The sequence below is a fragment of the Ornithodoros turicata genome, chromosome 1 (assembly GCF_037126465.1).
Source record: "Ornithodoros turicata isolate Travis chromosome 1, ASM3712646v1, whole genome shotgun sequence".
In the NCBI taxonomy this organism is placed as follows: domain Eukaryota; kingdom Metazoa; phylum Arthropoda; class Arachnida; order Ixodida; family Argasidae; genus Ornithodoros; species Ornithodoros turicata.
In genome coordinates this window covers 3,534,438-3,549,999 of record NC_088201.1, presented here as the reverse complement: position 1 = coordinate 3,549,999, position 15,562 = coordinate 3,534,438, and the positions used below count along the sequence as shown (strand labels likewise).

General features: G+C 45.9%; 1 protein-coding gene across 2 annotated transcripts; it reads left to right on the top strand.

The window, feature by feature from the left end:
- Positions 1-2,379: 2,379 nt before the first annotated feature.
- Positions 2,380-14,858, top strand: LOC135377313 (DDB1- and CUL4-associated factor 10-like). 2 transcript variants are annotated; one of them, XM_064609651.1, is made up of 7 exons: positions 2,380-2,593; positions 6,525-6,747; positions 9,165-9,278; positions 9,355-9,552; positions 11,134-11,305; positions 12,488-12,697; positions 13,846-14,858. In XM_064609651.1, exons 1-7 carry the CDS (start codon positions 2,527-2,529, stop codon positions 14,470-14,472), a joined length of 1,611 nt encoding a protein of 536 aa, XP_064465721.1. In that variant the 5' UTR covers positions 2,380-2,526; the 3' UTR covers positions 14,473-14,858. The 2 variants fall into 2 exon arrangements, with proteins under 2 accessions (XP_064465721.1, XP_064465722.1); XM_064609652.1 differs by lacking the exon at positions 2,380-2,593 and adding an exon at positions 2,649-2,782.
- Positions 14,859-15,562: the final 704 nt, after the last annotated feature.

The following is a 15,562-nucleotide window of genomic DNA, read 5'->3' as shown; positions in this document are numbered from 1 at the left end:
CGGGCAAGCGCGCACATCTAAAACGTCACTTCCTGTTCGTCTGTCAATGTCTCTCCGCGTTGTTGGGCACCACTGTCGACGTGGCTTGAAAAAATGTAGTTTCAAAAATTCAAGAGTAAAAAAAAACGTTCAAGTGATGAATGCGGGCAATGGACTACAACGTATGAAACGACGCCTTATATTTAGTGGATTGCATTTGGTTTCTCAGCCCCTTTAAAGGTTCGAATTCCGAAATCGAAACGGGTTGAAGATGAAAAGAGAAGTCACTTTCTCGTGACTGGCAACAATACGAAGAAGAAACAAGTAAAAATAAATGGTACTATGCCACAGACTAGACCACAGACTTCCAGAAAGAATAATCGATTCATTCTTTTCACCTGCACTGCCTGCACCTCCTGAACTAGTTCGAGGAACTGCAATCCTCCCGCGTTCTTTTTGTCATAAACCTCGCGCGTACTTAAGAATTGATGCTGTACTGGTGGAGCACGAGTGCAGCACTTTTCTTTCGAACAGAATGGACCTAAAAAAAGTTCAAGCCCTGGTAGATATATCTGGCTACCAGATATACTTCAAGGCGATTCATGTGCATTTGAAGTAGCATTTAATTTGTTCAATATCATGCGTTCTATAGTCTGCACTCAATGGTATGAGGTCAGCCTTTCGCACAGCCTCTCAGCTTTTCCCTTTCCCTTCGTGCACGTGGTGGCGTTGGTGAAAGGGTTCGGCCGTTGTCGGCCTCACAGAGGTGGGCAACGTCACGACTGACGGGGAATGTGCGTCCTGGGCCGACTTCTAAGGGAACTGCCGACATATGTCTGAAAGTGTCTGAGGATAACCCAGGAAAAAACCCCAGACAGCACAGCCGGCACCGCGGGATTCGAACCCGGGTACCTCCCGAGTGCACGCAAAACGGTCTCACTGGATCGCTCTCAAATAATGTACCAGAAACCGCACGTGAAGTCCACGTTGTTTCATCTTTTTCGCCATATAGTGTTCTCCGTCTGCGAACCCAAGTGAAAAATGTTTGCAGTTACAAGTAGTTTATGAAACAATTTCTACTTGAAACCACTTTGAACCGTTGCCCGGCATCGTAACCCAATATCAGTGCACTACGGAGCCAGCCGCATGACCCAGTGACACAGCCGCCCATATTAGCCCATTACCCAAGAGGGATATGAGCGACCATAACCCAAACATTCTTTGGATGCTGGGTATGCGCAGTGACGACGCCTCATTTCTTTGGAGCCTCAAAGCGCTTGGGTACCGTGTTCTAAAACTGTCTATATTTTAATCGTCCTGTACTTGCGTTAGGCTCCCCCCCCCCCCCCAAGGTCTTGCACTCACACTCACGTGGCTCATTGCGGTTCTTCTGGAGCTTGAAACGCTGTCTTTAGCGTGGCGAAAAAGCATCAGGTCGATAGCTGATATTTTCAAGTATAAGACTCTTCTGCATGACTTCGCAACTTCTTCATTCTGAGCACTTGCAGTAACACACAAGATTCACAGTATTATTCACAGTATTCATACATGAACATACATGAACATGAACGGGGCGCCTACTGTGAAGAAGCGAATATATGTTCGACACATATACAATATTTATCATTAGAGCAGAAGTTGAAATCAAGTTGGCTCACTCACTGTCCGTGATCACGACAGGAACTTCAAGCAGAAATGCATCTGCTGCGCGAATGCGGTGATAGAGCGGTTCATAACTCGCTGTGTCTTTGTAATTTTTAAAATGATTTCAAATAAAGTTTACTCGGTATGCAATTGCTGAGAGTTACTTGGGATGACTTGAACGTAAACATGTTGCAAACCGGTGACAGATGGGCGTCTGCTTCACTTTTCACATAAATTATTATGGCGTTACGGTGCTGTATTGTTCTGAAAAGAAAAATAAACCATTCCATACAAATTTTGTTGAAAATAAACGGTTGAAACGCTAGAAATATTCAATGTACGGAGTAGTTGCGGAGTCAAGCACTGCCGCAGAAGTTGCAGCAGTCCGGCAAGTTTTTCGAAGCAGACGAAGTTTGTCGGCATCCGGGCATCTGTTCTCCTGTTTGTAAAATTCGTTTTCGTTTGCTTTTAACAAAGCTGGCATAATTTTTCAGCTTACAGGACTTTAATATATGTATATACAGTGTGATCGCAATATGAGGTAATAAACATAATTTTATAAACGATATGCTAGCTGTGAAGCGGGATGGATATGCGATTGATGTGCATTCTTCCTTCCTTCCGTGTGGGAAATTGAATGCGCAATGCTCACTATGGCTTTGACCATTTTTCATTGATTCTTGGATACTTTTCTACGTGCTATAGTTATTTGTCAATAAGAATGCCGAAGGAGAAGGAAGAAAGCGCGTGTTTGCTATGGCACGCGCAGACGACGAGTCTACTAAAATTTCGTGGATGACAGCTTCGATGAAAGATTTTGAGCACAAGCGACAAGCACTCACAGGCTTTTTAGAACATGGAGGCAAAACGCTGGCTTGTCTGTATTTATGTCATTTTCTTTGAATGACAGGCTCTCAAAAGTCTTCAATGAGAATTACATTCAAACAAGTCGCTTCGAGCAGCACTTCCGGTAGGTACAAAACGGAATTGACGTTTCCTCTATACAAACTCGGCCAATAGCATTTATTCCTCCAATAGCAGACAAAGATGGCTTCTGCATCGCTTACGGTGCTCTGTAATGAATTATCCTGTACATCAGTGCGTTTTCTAATCCTCGAATGTGTACTATTTCCATGCTAATTATAGGAATGCTATACAGGTAATTTCTACAGACATTAGACGCTTCTCTTCTGGCGTTTGATGTGGGCGTGATACAGCTGCCTAAATTACTCGTGTTGGGTGTCTATACTGCAAAAGTGTTAAGAAGCGGTTTCAAAGAAATTACATTGACGTGCACATGCCCGACTTCGTTGCATGGCTAGATGGTTCAATCGAACGTTGCTAGACGCGACGCGATTGCCCATTTTGCCTTCCTGTCTGTCTTTTGTGCGTTTGGATCAGCTTGCTTGGCCAAAGTTCTCCTTCTCTCGTTGTCTTTCCGATTCGCAATGCGTTCTTACGCATTCGGTTTATGCGAACATTGTTTTCATATCTCGCCCAACCGTTGACGCGTTTTCATAGCACACCCCGGCCGTGCCATGTTTGGGTACGTAGATTGTTTCGAAGAAATTCACCGATTTTCTGTTTCAAAAATTGTCTTCGATAAAACCACTTCACCGAGTAATGTCACGAGAATCGTGTGTTATAAACACGACAGTTGATGCATGCATGTGCACACTGATAGAATATGCGTAAAGACGCGGTGTAATTTCAGTGTTATAGAAATTGGGCCAAGATTTTAAGCTGAATAACAAAGTACTGTGTTTAGAACAAGTAGACGTGCAGATGATTAGTAACAATTTACTTTAAATTCAGCCGTTATATCATTGAGTCTGGGTAACACAAGCAGAAAAAAAGCGGATTAAAGAAGATCTTTTAAAGTAAGGAGCAGTAAAGGGAGCAGAAAAAATACAGTAGAGGCTCGTGGTAATGCTAATGAACGTGGTACCTAGTCTGTAGTACTTATCCCGTACTACTCAGCATACTCTTGTGTCATAGGACGAAGAACTTTTGGTACAGGCTCGATGGCGGAAGTCAATCAAGAGAGTGAATTCAGATGGATGAGTGGGTCCATTATATATTTTGCCAACTCCCTGAAAAAGGCAATTGCTTCTTCTTAGCTGTGTTACGGCAACAAGTTTCAAAGCTGGGCACCAAAGCAAACAATCTGTCATGTGCTACAAACGTTGCTCCGCCAGAGTGCCAAGATTGGCGCGGGTATTTACTCAGAGTGACACTTACGTCGTTTCTAGTACACCTCTAAAATTTAGAAGTACTTAAAGATACGCCTCTTGTTTCGATTGATTGATTGATTGAATCGGCACAGTGCACTGCTCACAAACCAAATGCATAAAACATTGAATATACGAGAGATAAAATGAAGCCGAGGCTCTTTGGCTGCACGAAATGTATGTGCTTATAGACACCCCAGCGTCACAATTACCAGCACTGGGCAGTGGTTTCAGCCTTATTCTGCCCTCAGCACCAGTGCGCAGGCAGGCAGTGTCGACTTCTGACGTCACCCCCTCAAGCTTTGCCTACCTGCGCCCTGTTGATGATGGAGGCCGAAGCAGCTCTAGCAGCTCTCCAGTGGTGGTATGGAGAGGTTTATGGCTCGCAGGTGACTCATGGGTAGGGAGTGACTTTTTCGGGTTAAATGCCTTTCTCAAATTCGGGGCGGGGGGGGGTAAAAATCGGGCGCTATTTTTAAATCTGTAATTCGGGGAGAAATCGGGCGATAATTGTGCCTTCGGGTGTTATCGGGTGTTTTTGTTTCTCCTCTTGTCTATTAACTCCTTTCCTAATCTCTCTATTTTGTTTTTGTTTTTTCTTTGTTGTTGTTGTTGTTGTTGTTTTTTGCGGGATCGTGACCTTCCGGCGGTAATCCCCGAAGGCATAGACAGTGTCGACACACGTGGGTGTATTGCTGGGAACGTAAGTGACCCATTCTTACATGCGTTACACGTGGCAACCTTTGTTCGTCTTCAGTGGAAACGTCACTCCAGGATTTCATAGTATGACTGGAATTCGGGGAGAAATCGGGTTTAACCCGAATTGGTCGGAGGTCAGTTCGCGGGGGAATGACCGGGCGGAATCGGGTTTAACCCGAAAAAAAGTCACTCCCTACTCATAGGTTGTGTAAGAAATCCAGGTGAGGAAACCTATCTGTCTTAAAATGTCACCTGTCTCGGAGATCTTTTCTGCAATTTAAAGTATTCAACGTATCACGGATACTCGTTTTATCAAGTTTAATTTAGTCTCGTTTTAATCATTCTATTGGTTTTGTGTACCAGAGCTAAGCGAAATTGACATATGCTATGGATATTGTAAATGAAAATTCTTTTGACACAAGCACGGGGCTTTATGAAAAACATGGTTTGATACAACGTACAATTACGCAGGCTGCCTCGCTACTACCTTACAGTACTCAGATAAGCACTAATTCATTTGAATCTGGAAGTAAGTAGAGTCTGGACTGGAGTAGAGCTGGACTGAAGTTCACGGAACACGCTCTGGCGCATTCCTTCCTCAGAGCGACACACTAGCAGTGAATTGGACTGTACGGACTTAATGAGATGTCCCTAGGTAACCCAGTCACCATGTTTGAAAGTCCGTACGGCAGCATTTGCTGCTAGCGTTTTACAATCGGGAAGCAGTGCGCTGTAGCGTGTTCCGTAAACTTTTGCCCAGCACTGTACATGTTTATAGTGGCAATTGCAGTTGGAGATTTTCTGAACGTTTTCCTCGAAAATGCTAGATGTTTTGTGTTTGGGAGCTCCAAACTCATCAGATTGCTATGGTGACTTTTTTCGTGGCTCTCGCCATAAATGATCGTCGAAAATAGAGCAGAAGCAAAGGTACATGTTACTTTATGAAACGAAGACAACTTCTTGTCCTCGTTATTGTGCTGTATCGTGTTGAATATGTATAGGGAGTTACTTTTTCGGGTTAAACCCGATTCTGCCCCGTTATCCCCCCCCCGAACTGACCTCCGACCAATTCGGGTTAAACCCGATTTCTCCGCGAATTCCAATCACTATGAAACCCTCGAGCGACGCTTCCACTGAAGACGAACAAAGGTCGTCGTGTGTAGCACATATAAGAATGGGTCTCTTACGTTCCCAGCAATACGCCCACGTGTGCCAGCACTCCCAAGCAGCGCAACATCTTGGCCCAATATTAGACCGATATTGGTCCATTATTGGGCAGAGATGCTGCCTATGCCTTCGGGGATTAGTGCTGGTAAGTCGCGCACCCCACCCCCACCCCCACCCCCAAGAAACAAGAAAAAAAGATTAGGGAAGGACTGAATAGACAAGACGAGAAACAAAAGCACCCGATAAGACCCGAAGGCACAATTATCGCCCGATTTCTGCCCGAACTACAGGTCTAAAAATAGCGCCGGATTTTTACCTCCACCGAATCCGAGAAAGGCATTTAACCCCGAAAAAGTCACTCCCTACCTGTATTTAGTCACATTCGCCAAGGTTTCAAGACTTGACAGTTGTAATTAAAAGCTAAAAATATTCTCACTGTATAACTATTAGAATTAGAAGGAAAATTTCGGCTCGTCCAGACGGTGTCTTGTTTCACCGACGGAACTCTTCTTCTTGCCTCCGTTCCCCTTTTCTTTTTTTTTTCTTTCTTTCTTTCTTGCTTCGCACGTAGGTGTACAGGGGTAGCCAGTCCGACTTAGTTGCGACTCACCTACCCAGTTTTTTGTCTTCTATCCGCCATCATCATCATCATCATCATGTTCGAAGAGTTGGGGAAATTACTTTTTTTACTCCCCCCCCCCCAAATCTGAGACAGGCACTTAACCCGAGAAGGCCACTCCCTAAATGTGTACCACCAACTTGCTCAACTCTCCGCGTTAACTGAACGAAAGTAAGTCTCCGCAGGAACTGAACTCAGGAGGGAGAGTCCCGCGGCAACTATGAAGAAAGCATGCCGACACCACTTCTGGAACACGCTGGTGGATCGCCGCAGCCTCGGGTTCGGCTCGGCGCTGGGCGACCAGGACCTGGTAGCCCGCAACCTGTACCTCTCTCTGCAGCCCTCGTGGGAGACGTTACGTCGTTCTCAGCACGGAGGAATATTTAACCTCTCCTTCTCACCAGACGGGTTTGCTCAGTTTTATCGCTTTTTTAAAAGCGATAAGACCCCCTGTGCAGGGGACACAGAGAGAGACAAAACAGATGGAGCACTGGCTGACAAACAGCTTTAATGGCAGAGACACAGCTTAAATACACCAACCAGAGCCATTTATAGGGAGAGTTTGGCCATTCTTTGATATTTTGACGCCTCGTGGGAGGAGCTTATTTTGACGTCCGAGTCGTCGTTGCGCCGCCCAAAAAGCCTGAATCCAAGCAGAATCCGCTGCCTGTGATAAGAGGGGGGCTTTGTTGCCAAACTAAAAGAGTTCAAGGACGAAGGGCTTTCGAAGGACAATGTACGCACGTGTCGTCTCGCCTTGGATTGTAAACAACGATCAGCATCAATATGGCGTCGGCGACAGGCTGACAACGGGACAACAATAGAGCACGGAGAGGGAGGTGGCTTAGCCGTGGCATCGCATGACACGCTTCAAGTTAGGCTCCTCCTAATGGCCAAACTCTCCCTATAAACGGCTCTGACACCAACTGCACACACCCGACCCCTGGTGGCAGCCGAGGCCATCATGCTGTAATCACAAAGTTTGTGATTTGTTGTGACAAGGTGTGAAAGTTTGTGTGTAATCACAGAGTTGTTTGTCGGTCAGTGCTTCGTCTGTTTTGTCCCTCTGTGTCCCCATGCACTGGGGTTTTATCGCTCTTAGGATGTACCACCAAACAGCCCGGTTTTTATCGCTTTTTATTGCTTTTTACTTGAAATGTGGGGTATCGCGCGCCTTGTAAGATAAATGAAAGTCGGACCAGGTTGCCGAACCGAGAAAACTTACAGGTTCGGTTGAGGTGAAGGGGGAATCACTTCTTCAGAAATCTATGGGCGATTTTCGATCGCACAAAACACATGAACGCTCTAAACTATCATCATAAGATTGGTACTGGCGTGTTCTCTTAGCTTTTCTCTAGTCAATGACGCATTTTTTAGAGGACAAGGTTGAGCCGTTGATTTTTAATAAATTAAAGTTTGGCGCGTCTCGAACGTGCGCTGCCATCTCGATAGAGTGTCGCGCACTAGAATATTTGCGAATTCGTGCTCAGTACAAATCGACGGATAGTCCCGGAATTCTACAAAACGTGTCATTGACGAGGGCAAAGCAAGGAGAACACGCCAGTACTTCTGTTTTGACTATAGTATTTTACGCCGTTTCTGAGCGCTATGCGAACAAACATTCTTTATTGTCTTGCGCAGAAGTTATTCCCCCTTAAGAGATTCTGATTCAGTTCTGGCTCAGCTCCAAAGCGCAGAAAGAATGGTCCGAACCGGTTTATTGAGGTTTATAGCGGTTGAGCCAGGGGCGGATCCAAGGGGGGGGGGGATCGCCCCCCCTCAAGCATCAGTTTATACATTGGATTCCCCCCCCCCCCCTTTGTGGGCAAGACCAGGGTTGCCAGATGGCAAAAGCTCCACATAGTCAACTCTTTGGCAGAACCCATTATTGTCTCGGAAATAAAGTAGTTGTTGTTCATGAAGAAAATACATGTGTGAGGTGTCATGCCCAGGTCCCACTTGGTGACGGCCGATGCGGCGTCACTGCACGAACGGTGACGTCGCGGCACGTCGGGAGAGAGCACGTTTTTCTTGTTCTCACTGCAGAGAGCTGTTCCGTAAACTTTTGTCCGGCACTGTAGTACATGGCCTCCTTGCATCGTTTCTTTTGGAGATCTTGAACACTGCCGGCAATTTGCGCGGCTTTAAACTACTTTTTTTTTTCAATTTTTTTCAGGCTATTACCATTGTAGTAGTGAATGTATTTTGCGATAGAATGGAGTCAATCCGTCACGCACTTTCTGTTTCTGCAAAAAAAAAATATACGAGGTTGTCCTGGCAAATTTTGGAGTTGAATTCGGAAAATTGAATTTCTCACGAATGAAATTTCGTAAACGTGCTTAGAAGCGATGGCAAAATCTCCCCTGAGATAAATAGTGTTCAGGCAAGCAGATTTTTGAATACGATTTTTTATCAGTTAGGTGAAACACCCTGTCTGAGGGTCCGTCCAACTCAAACTCCAACATAGAAAGGACAATTACATACAATTGCCACTTGCGTCGTTCCCGTCGTATGAATGTGCGTATGAGAGAGAAAAAAATGTAAGAGTGAAAGGGGGATGAGTGAGAGAGTGGTTGGTTTGTCCCTTCAGATGACGCACCCTTGGAAGTCGCCGGGGAGGTGTGTTAGCTTAGCTCAATTGGTGAGAGCCCCTGGACCGGTAATCCAGAAGACGTGGGTTCGAGTCCTACAGCTGGCTAACCTTTTCAGTGACTTTTCATCTTTCACGATTATTTACGTTACTTGCCGCCGCAACCGTGTTGGCATTCTAGTGCTCTCTTTGTGATCGGCAGGAAACTGATCCTTGTGACCCTCACTCACTCCAGGTCCATACTAGTGGCGGCCACAGAGGGAAAGAGCATCCTGCTCTTTGACCCCTTATGCCACAGACTTGTACAAAAGGTCGAGAATGCTCACGGTGACTGCGTCAACTATGCAAGGTGACGAATTTGTTTTATAGAAACACGCCCGAGTGTTTACGAGATAGAAGGATGTTTTTTTTTTGTCCGCCATTAGGTTTCTGGACTCACGAACGTTTGCGACTTGCTCGGACGACACAACGGTTGCGTTGTGGGACATCCGGTACCTGCAGCGGAAGATTCGCTCCCTGCTGGGACATTCCAACTGGGTTAAGAACATTGAATACGCGTCGGACGTCGGGCTGCTCGTGACGTCTGGCTTTGACGGCAGCATTTACACGTGGAACATCAATGAGTAAGTTGTCCGCGGCGCTAAATGTGATGGCTTTAATTGATTGACAATCTGATGATACAACAAATTTTTGGGGACGTCGAGCTGTGATGTGTGCTTCGTGTAGTGCTGCTGAATGGATTAAGTGCGTGACTTACGTTATTAGGTGGTATAATACTTGAGGTGTTTAAGGGCCTTCCCTCATCGCTGGGGATAGGGTTGCCACCAGGCCGGTATTATACCGGCACGGCCGGTTATTTGCGCGCTCTGCCGGTTGCCGGTAGGAAGGCGATACCGGCAGCCTTTTGCCGGTATTTCTGGCTCAAGACCTTTCATAAGGGCTCTTACGGGGCTTTCCCTTCAACATTCCACTACAGCTTGAATAAATCTGGAGCACTGACCCAACTCCGCAGTCACCAGTCGTTTTCTTAGTTATTCATTATTATGATTATTCATTGTTATTATTATTATCATTGTTATTCACAACGTCTTGTGTTCAGAGGGGAGAAGAGCAGTGGTTGCGCAAAGCTGTTGGTGGTTGTGTCGAGCCAGCTTGAACGTTTTTCACCCACGACCCTTTCCTCCTTTCTCTCTATTCCACCTCCTCTCCGTCAGCCGGTATTTTTCACTCCGAAAGGTGGCAACCCTAGCTGGGGAGCGTTTCAAGTAACAAATTCCTCAAATACTACTTGAAGTATGTTTCTGACTAGTTGTACTTTATTTGAGATACATTTTAAATCATATAGTGCTTTGAATGTTACTTTGATGTTACTAGTGATGTCTGGTGCTTGTGCTTTATGTTGAGTACAATTTTGAACTGCCCATTTCTATTTTTTTTACCTTACAACCGCCCTTTCCTCTGTTTTGAACAAACGATGTCTCGTGAAAAGTTCCATGGCCAGTCATCCAGCCAGCATTACCGAATGTGCACGATGGTAACCATACGAAGCGTCTTCATACGCACACTTTGGCTTCATGCACCACACTTTGGTGCAAGCAACCCCTCAACTCCTTGCGAGAGCTCTTAAAGGAGCATTAAAATGGTATCTAACATGGCCAAAAACTGCTGTCATCTTGTAAAGCAGTATGTGAAAAGCATTCCCATAAAAAAATTTTGTCCAAAGTTGTTTCACTGCGGCGCAATTACTTTGCAATATCGCCTCCCCACTCTCTCAAACCACCCACTCTAGTGTGACGTTTGTGGTAGAGAGCACCCTCATTCGTTGGTAGAGAAAACAGTCTGCAACCAACATTGTGAGCTGCTTCTTGATGACTTCTATTCTTTATATGATTTATATCGCGTTTCCTAAAAAAAAAAACAAAGCATATATACAGCCTGACAAAATAAGGTTGCGATCACAAGAGTAATATACTCGTGGCTTCTGTGCAATCTCAGAACTCACAGTAGCAGAAAGTAAGCGATGACGGCGGTATTGCGGCGCCACCTGTTAGCCACCGAACCAACTGCGTGGTGAAAACGGTCAGGGAGGCTGCACACTGTCGGGAAGCACTGGTCGATGTGGATTCGGGATTCGTCCCATCTCTACGACTTACAATCAACGGATATGGGCATTGGTGTCTTGACAGAATGTTGTCACTTTGCAGGTTTTCCGAATCGGGGGCCGAGTTCCAACGCATCTTTCATACCAACAAGCTGATGAGGATGAGGCTGACGCCTGACAGCCGTAAGATGGTGATTTGTACCACAGGAGGGTACATCATGGTTATTCACGACCTGGATTTGCACAACCTCTCCCACGACCTCCAGGGCTTCAAGGTGCGCACACACGTGTTGAACTGTCAGCGTAAAATACGAGGCGCACGATACGACGTCAACTTATTCCCCGTTTGCACCAGCGCGAGCGGAGTGCACGCGTTCGTGATTAAGCTGTGATTGAGATCAACAACATGGACATCAGTCCACTCATTCGCGAACACTTACACTTCAAGGGAAGCAGCGCAGGCACACTGCATCTTGGCTTTCCTTTCTCCCTCAGGTTCTTGTTGTACCGATCGCTGATGTTGTACCAATGTGTGGACTGCAGGTAGACTCGCGCCACGAATCCATCAGTCTCATTCAGTTAAAAGTGCACGCAAGGATCTGTCAAATGGGTTTGCAGCGATCACGATTGGGCACTGACCTACATCAGGCCTGACAGTGCGTTTGAGGTTTTTAGTAACTTTTTATAGTAGTTAATATGCTAATTTTACGTATTTAATCTGCACATAATGCGACTGAATTTTTGTATTTCTATGGGAGAAAATTTACCCTGTGTGCGCTGAACCAATGTGCCAAGGCATGGAAAGCTACCCTAATGTCACCAATAAATTACACTAATGTGTGCCACTGAACAGCCAATAAGTGCAGAATGTTTGCATTATCAGAAAGTTCATTAACTGTCACTATATTGAAAATATGCATATTAATCAATCTGCAAATAATTCAATGTATAATTATTCAATGTATCTAAACTTAATTATGCAAACAACAATTTACAGCGTTGCCAGTAAGGCAGCATTTGTAGCACAGAGTGTGACCTCTGTAAAAATCCATTTGTCAGGTATTGCCAAGGTGAGGTACAACAGATTACAACAGACTAAAGAGTTCGCAATATATGTGATGGGTTAAAGAAATGATGGTACAAACACTTCAACAGGTACACAAACATAGAACAGGAAACAATTGATGTTCTGAGGCTGGAACACATATAGAAGGACAAATACATACAAAGCCTCAATGCCTAAGAAATTAATGACGACTTAATGAATTTGATTTGATTTGATTAATTTGATGATTAACGATTGACTTCCCATCTCTCAACAGAAACACAGACCAAACACATCCCTCGGTGCGACTTTGAATGATTTGTGTGATTTTCGTGTGGCTAAGCCACGCTAGCTGGCAATTTGGATTTGTTCCTTTCGGTTGTGTTTATGGCGACTATTTTTTATCATGCAGCCCAACATGTATGACCCTGTAATGCTGCTTGGTGCAAATCCTGACCCAGGTTGTGTGCACAACCACGCCTATGCGACGAAACGCAACCGCGTCGAACTCATCACCGATTTTCCTCGTGGGAATGACGCGGAGGTGATATCTTCGCTTCAGGTGCATCCGCAGGGCTGGTGCGTGCTTTCCCGAAACACGAGCAGCGACGAAAACTCGGAGGTGGGTCTCAACCGTTCAACCCTAGGATATGGCCTCTTTCCTAGTCTTATTACAGCCTAGTGGCCCTTCAGGAAAGCAGCCTCGTCTCTTGCCACTAGTACTTTTTATTGGGAGTTTTTTTTATCCGCAAAATCTGCACAGGCGGATACAAGTGCACGTGGGTATCCACATCATTTATCCGCACGTAAGCGTTAAAGGAGTTGAGAAGCCAACACACTCAATGTGTAGCTCTGTTTCGTACATTGTAGTTCATGGAATTGATGTGCAAAGTGGCACCATTACTCATTTGAGCGTTTTTTTAAACTGTCGGGGGGTTTTTTGAAAACTGCGATTTTTTTTTTTATTTATACACGTATGTTCCAAAATATATTTTGAGGACTTTGTGGGTACGTGCACGCAACATACAACATTTACTCAAAAATATAGTATGTGGTTTCCTCGAACAGGTAATATGTGAACATGGTTTCCACGAATGTTACTCACACTTGCAACTTGCAAATCACCATAAGCGTATAAGAACTATGCTTCTTGTGTTTACTATATACACTACTATTTACTTATATGCTCCATGGAGATTCGTGAAACTTTGAGCAAACGCAGGAGGACGGCACAGCACACAGCTCCTAGTGTGTGCAGTCCTCCTGTCCTGTCCTGTCTTGTCCTGTCCTGTCTTGTCCGTTTAGTTATGTACTCCAGTTTGATAGTTTATTATAGTTTTAGTCCCTCAGTTACCTTTAGTTCACTTCATTCAGCTTTATTTAATAAATTGATCCAAATGATACGGGGAAGGATTGTAATAATTCGGGTCCTGCAGTACCCAAATTATTACCGCAAGTTATTTCGGTTTCAGTTTCTGTTTCAGGTAGTATTCCAAGTGTGTGATGTCCGTTTCTGTTACCTGCTATATATTTCGGGTATACAGTGAACCCTCGTTAATATGACCCCCGATAATCTGACATACGCGCGTTATGACCATACTCTTAAGGAACAATGCAGTGAAACCTTTTCAATCTCCCCCGTTAATATGACAATTCCGCATTATGACCAAAATTTTCGGGAGCGACCATGGTCATAATAACGAGGGTTCGCCGTAATTAAGTTTCCGTTACCTTCCCCCTGCCTACAAGCTCTACGCGAATACTTTGCAGTGGACATGCGTGCACGACATCCAGGAACCCCCCCTCGACACGCTGCGTTGCGTCCAAGACACCCCGGAGTCGGCGGACCTCCGTCCCCTGCGGCCCCTGGTCCAGTTCTGGCTCCACCCGCCGCAGGACCACCACCCCCTCTTTCCGATCCGCGAGCACATCGACGACGACGACGAGATCCCGGAGACGCGCGTCCTGCACGTCTCCGGCGGCTCGCGCCACGAAAACCCCACCGTCACCGAGGGCACGATCGAGGAGGCCACCGCGTTCCTGGCGGGGCGCGCGAGCCTGTCCGCGCACGTCTCCGCGCGGCCGCGCCGCCCTCGGCTCCTGCACTACGCCCGGGAGCCCAACGTGGGGCGGGGCTGGATCAAGGAACTGTGCTTCAGCACCGACGGGCGCCTGGTGTGTTCGCCCCACGCGTACGGCGTGAGACTCCTAGCGTTTAACAGCCAGTGCCGCGAACTGAGCGACTGCCTGCCCCAGTCGCCCCAGCCGCTCGTGCAGCTCTTGACGAACGTGAGCCACGCAAACTTTGTGGTCAGCACAAAGTTCTCGCCCACCCACTGCCTCCTGGCGTCGGGCTGCCTCAACGGGAAAGTATGCTTTCATCAGCCCGTGCTCTGACGGGATTTCATGGACGCGGGGGAATGTATAAACGAGAGACGGCATTGCGACGGCCGTTAAAAAAAAAAAAAAAGAAAAGGAGGGTAACGCGAGACTTCGGGAGATCCGGCGGGTTGCTGCCGCTTCTCGGCACACTTTTGAGACGCGTCTGTTGGCCACGGACGGTAGCACGTTTACGCGATTAAACTGCTGGGTTGTGTTTGCTTTGTACAATGTTCGAGGGAAACTCTGGGCAAGAAAAGTGTTTGACTGGCTGCCAGCCATCTAATGGGTTGCTCAGATCGATTCAGTAGGTATGAAAACTTGCTACGTCAATCCATACGATCGTGTGATAGATTATGCATTGAGGAGTAAAAATGGACAATAAAAATAATTTCACGTTCTCACGCAAGTCACTCAGATACGTTGCCCCAACATCTACGTGCATCGTTGTATACTAGGTCGGCAGTTGTATATTTTTTAATGGCTGTCACAACTCGAATCATGCCCCACAACCTCTACCTATTAATGTTGCCATTGCACGGTTGACTATTTGTAAACATCATTCAACCAAACCAGAAGCTTCCTGGACCCGAGCAATTGTTTGTGGAATGGAAGACAATTGAGACATCTTTTGAACATGAATGGTGTACAAAAGGAGCATTGTAACATTAAATGACACTTTTGAATGTACAACTTGTGTGCTCTTGCTGCTTCTGTGGGATGCTTTGCAACCACGTCAGCAATGCATGTCTGGTACAAGTGTGACTGGTGGTTTGTGCATGTCCGTGCTGCATAATTCAAGTGCATCGAGGTCCACTAGTTTCAATAAGTATTTTCCCACGTTGGTTCAAACCCTGATTACTTTCGGTTAATTCAAACAGGTTTCAAATTTGGGTTTGGCCCGCTATATTTTTGATGGAATGGTAAGCACCTTAATTCGTACGCCACCTTCGTTCAATTCGAACTTTTCGTTCCCTCGTAAAGTGTTTCTGCCTGCAGGAAGCGCAACCAGACCAAACCGAACGCTCCGCTTTAGGCCGTCGTGTCTTGGGCTACGACTATCTTTGAGTATCGGAAATACTGAAATGCCGTCCTCAACTCCAAGTGA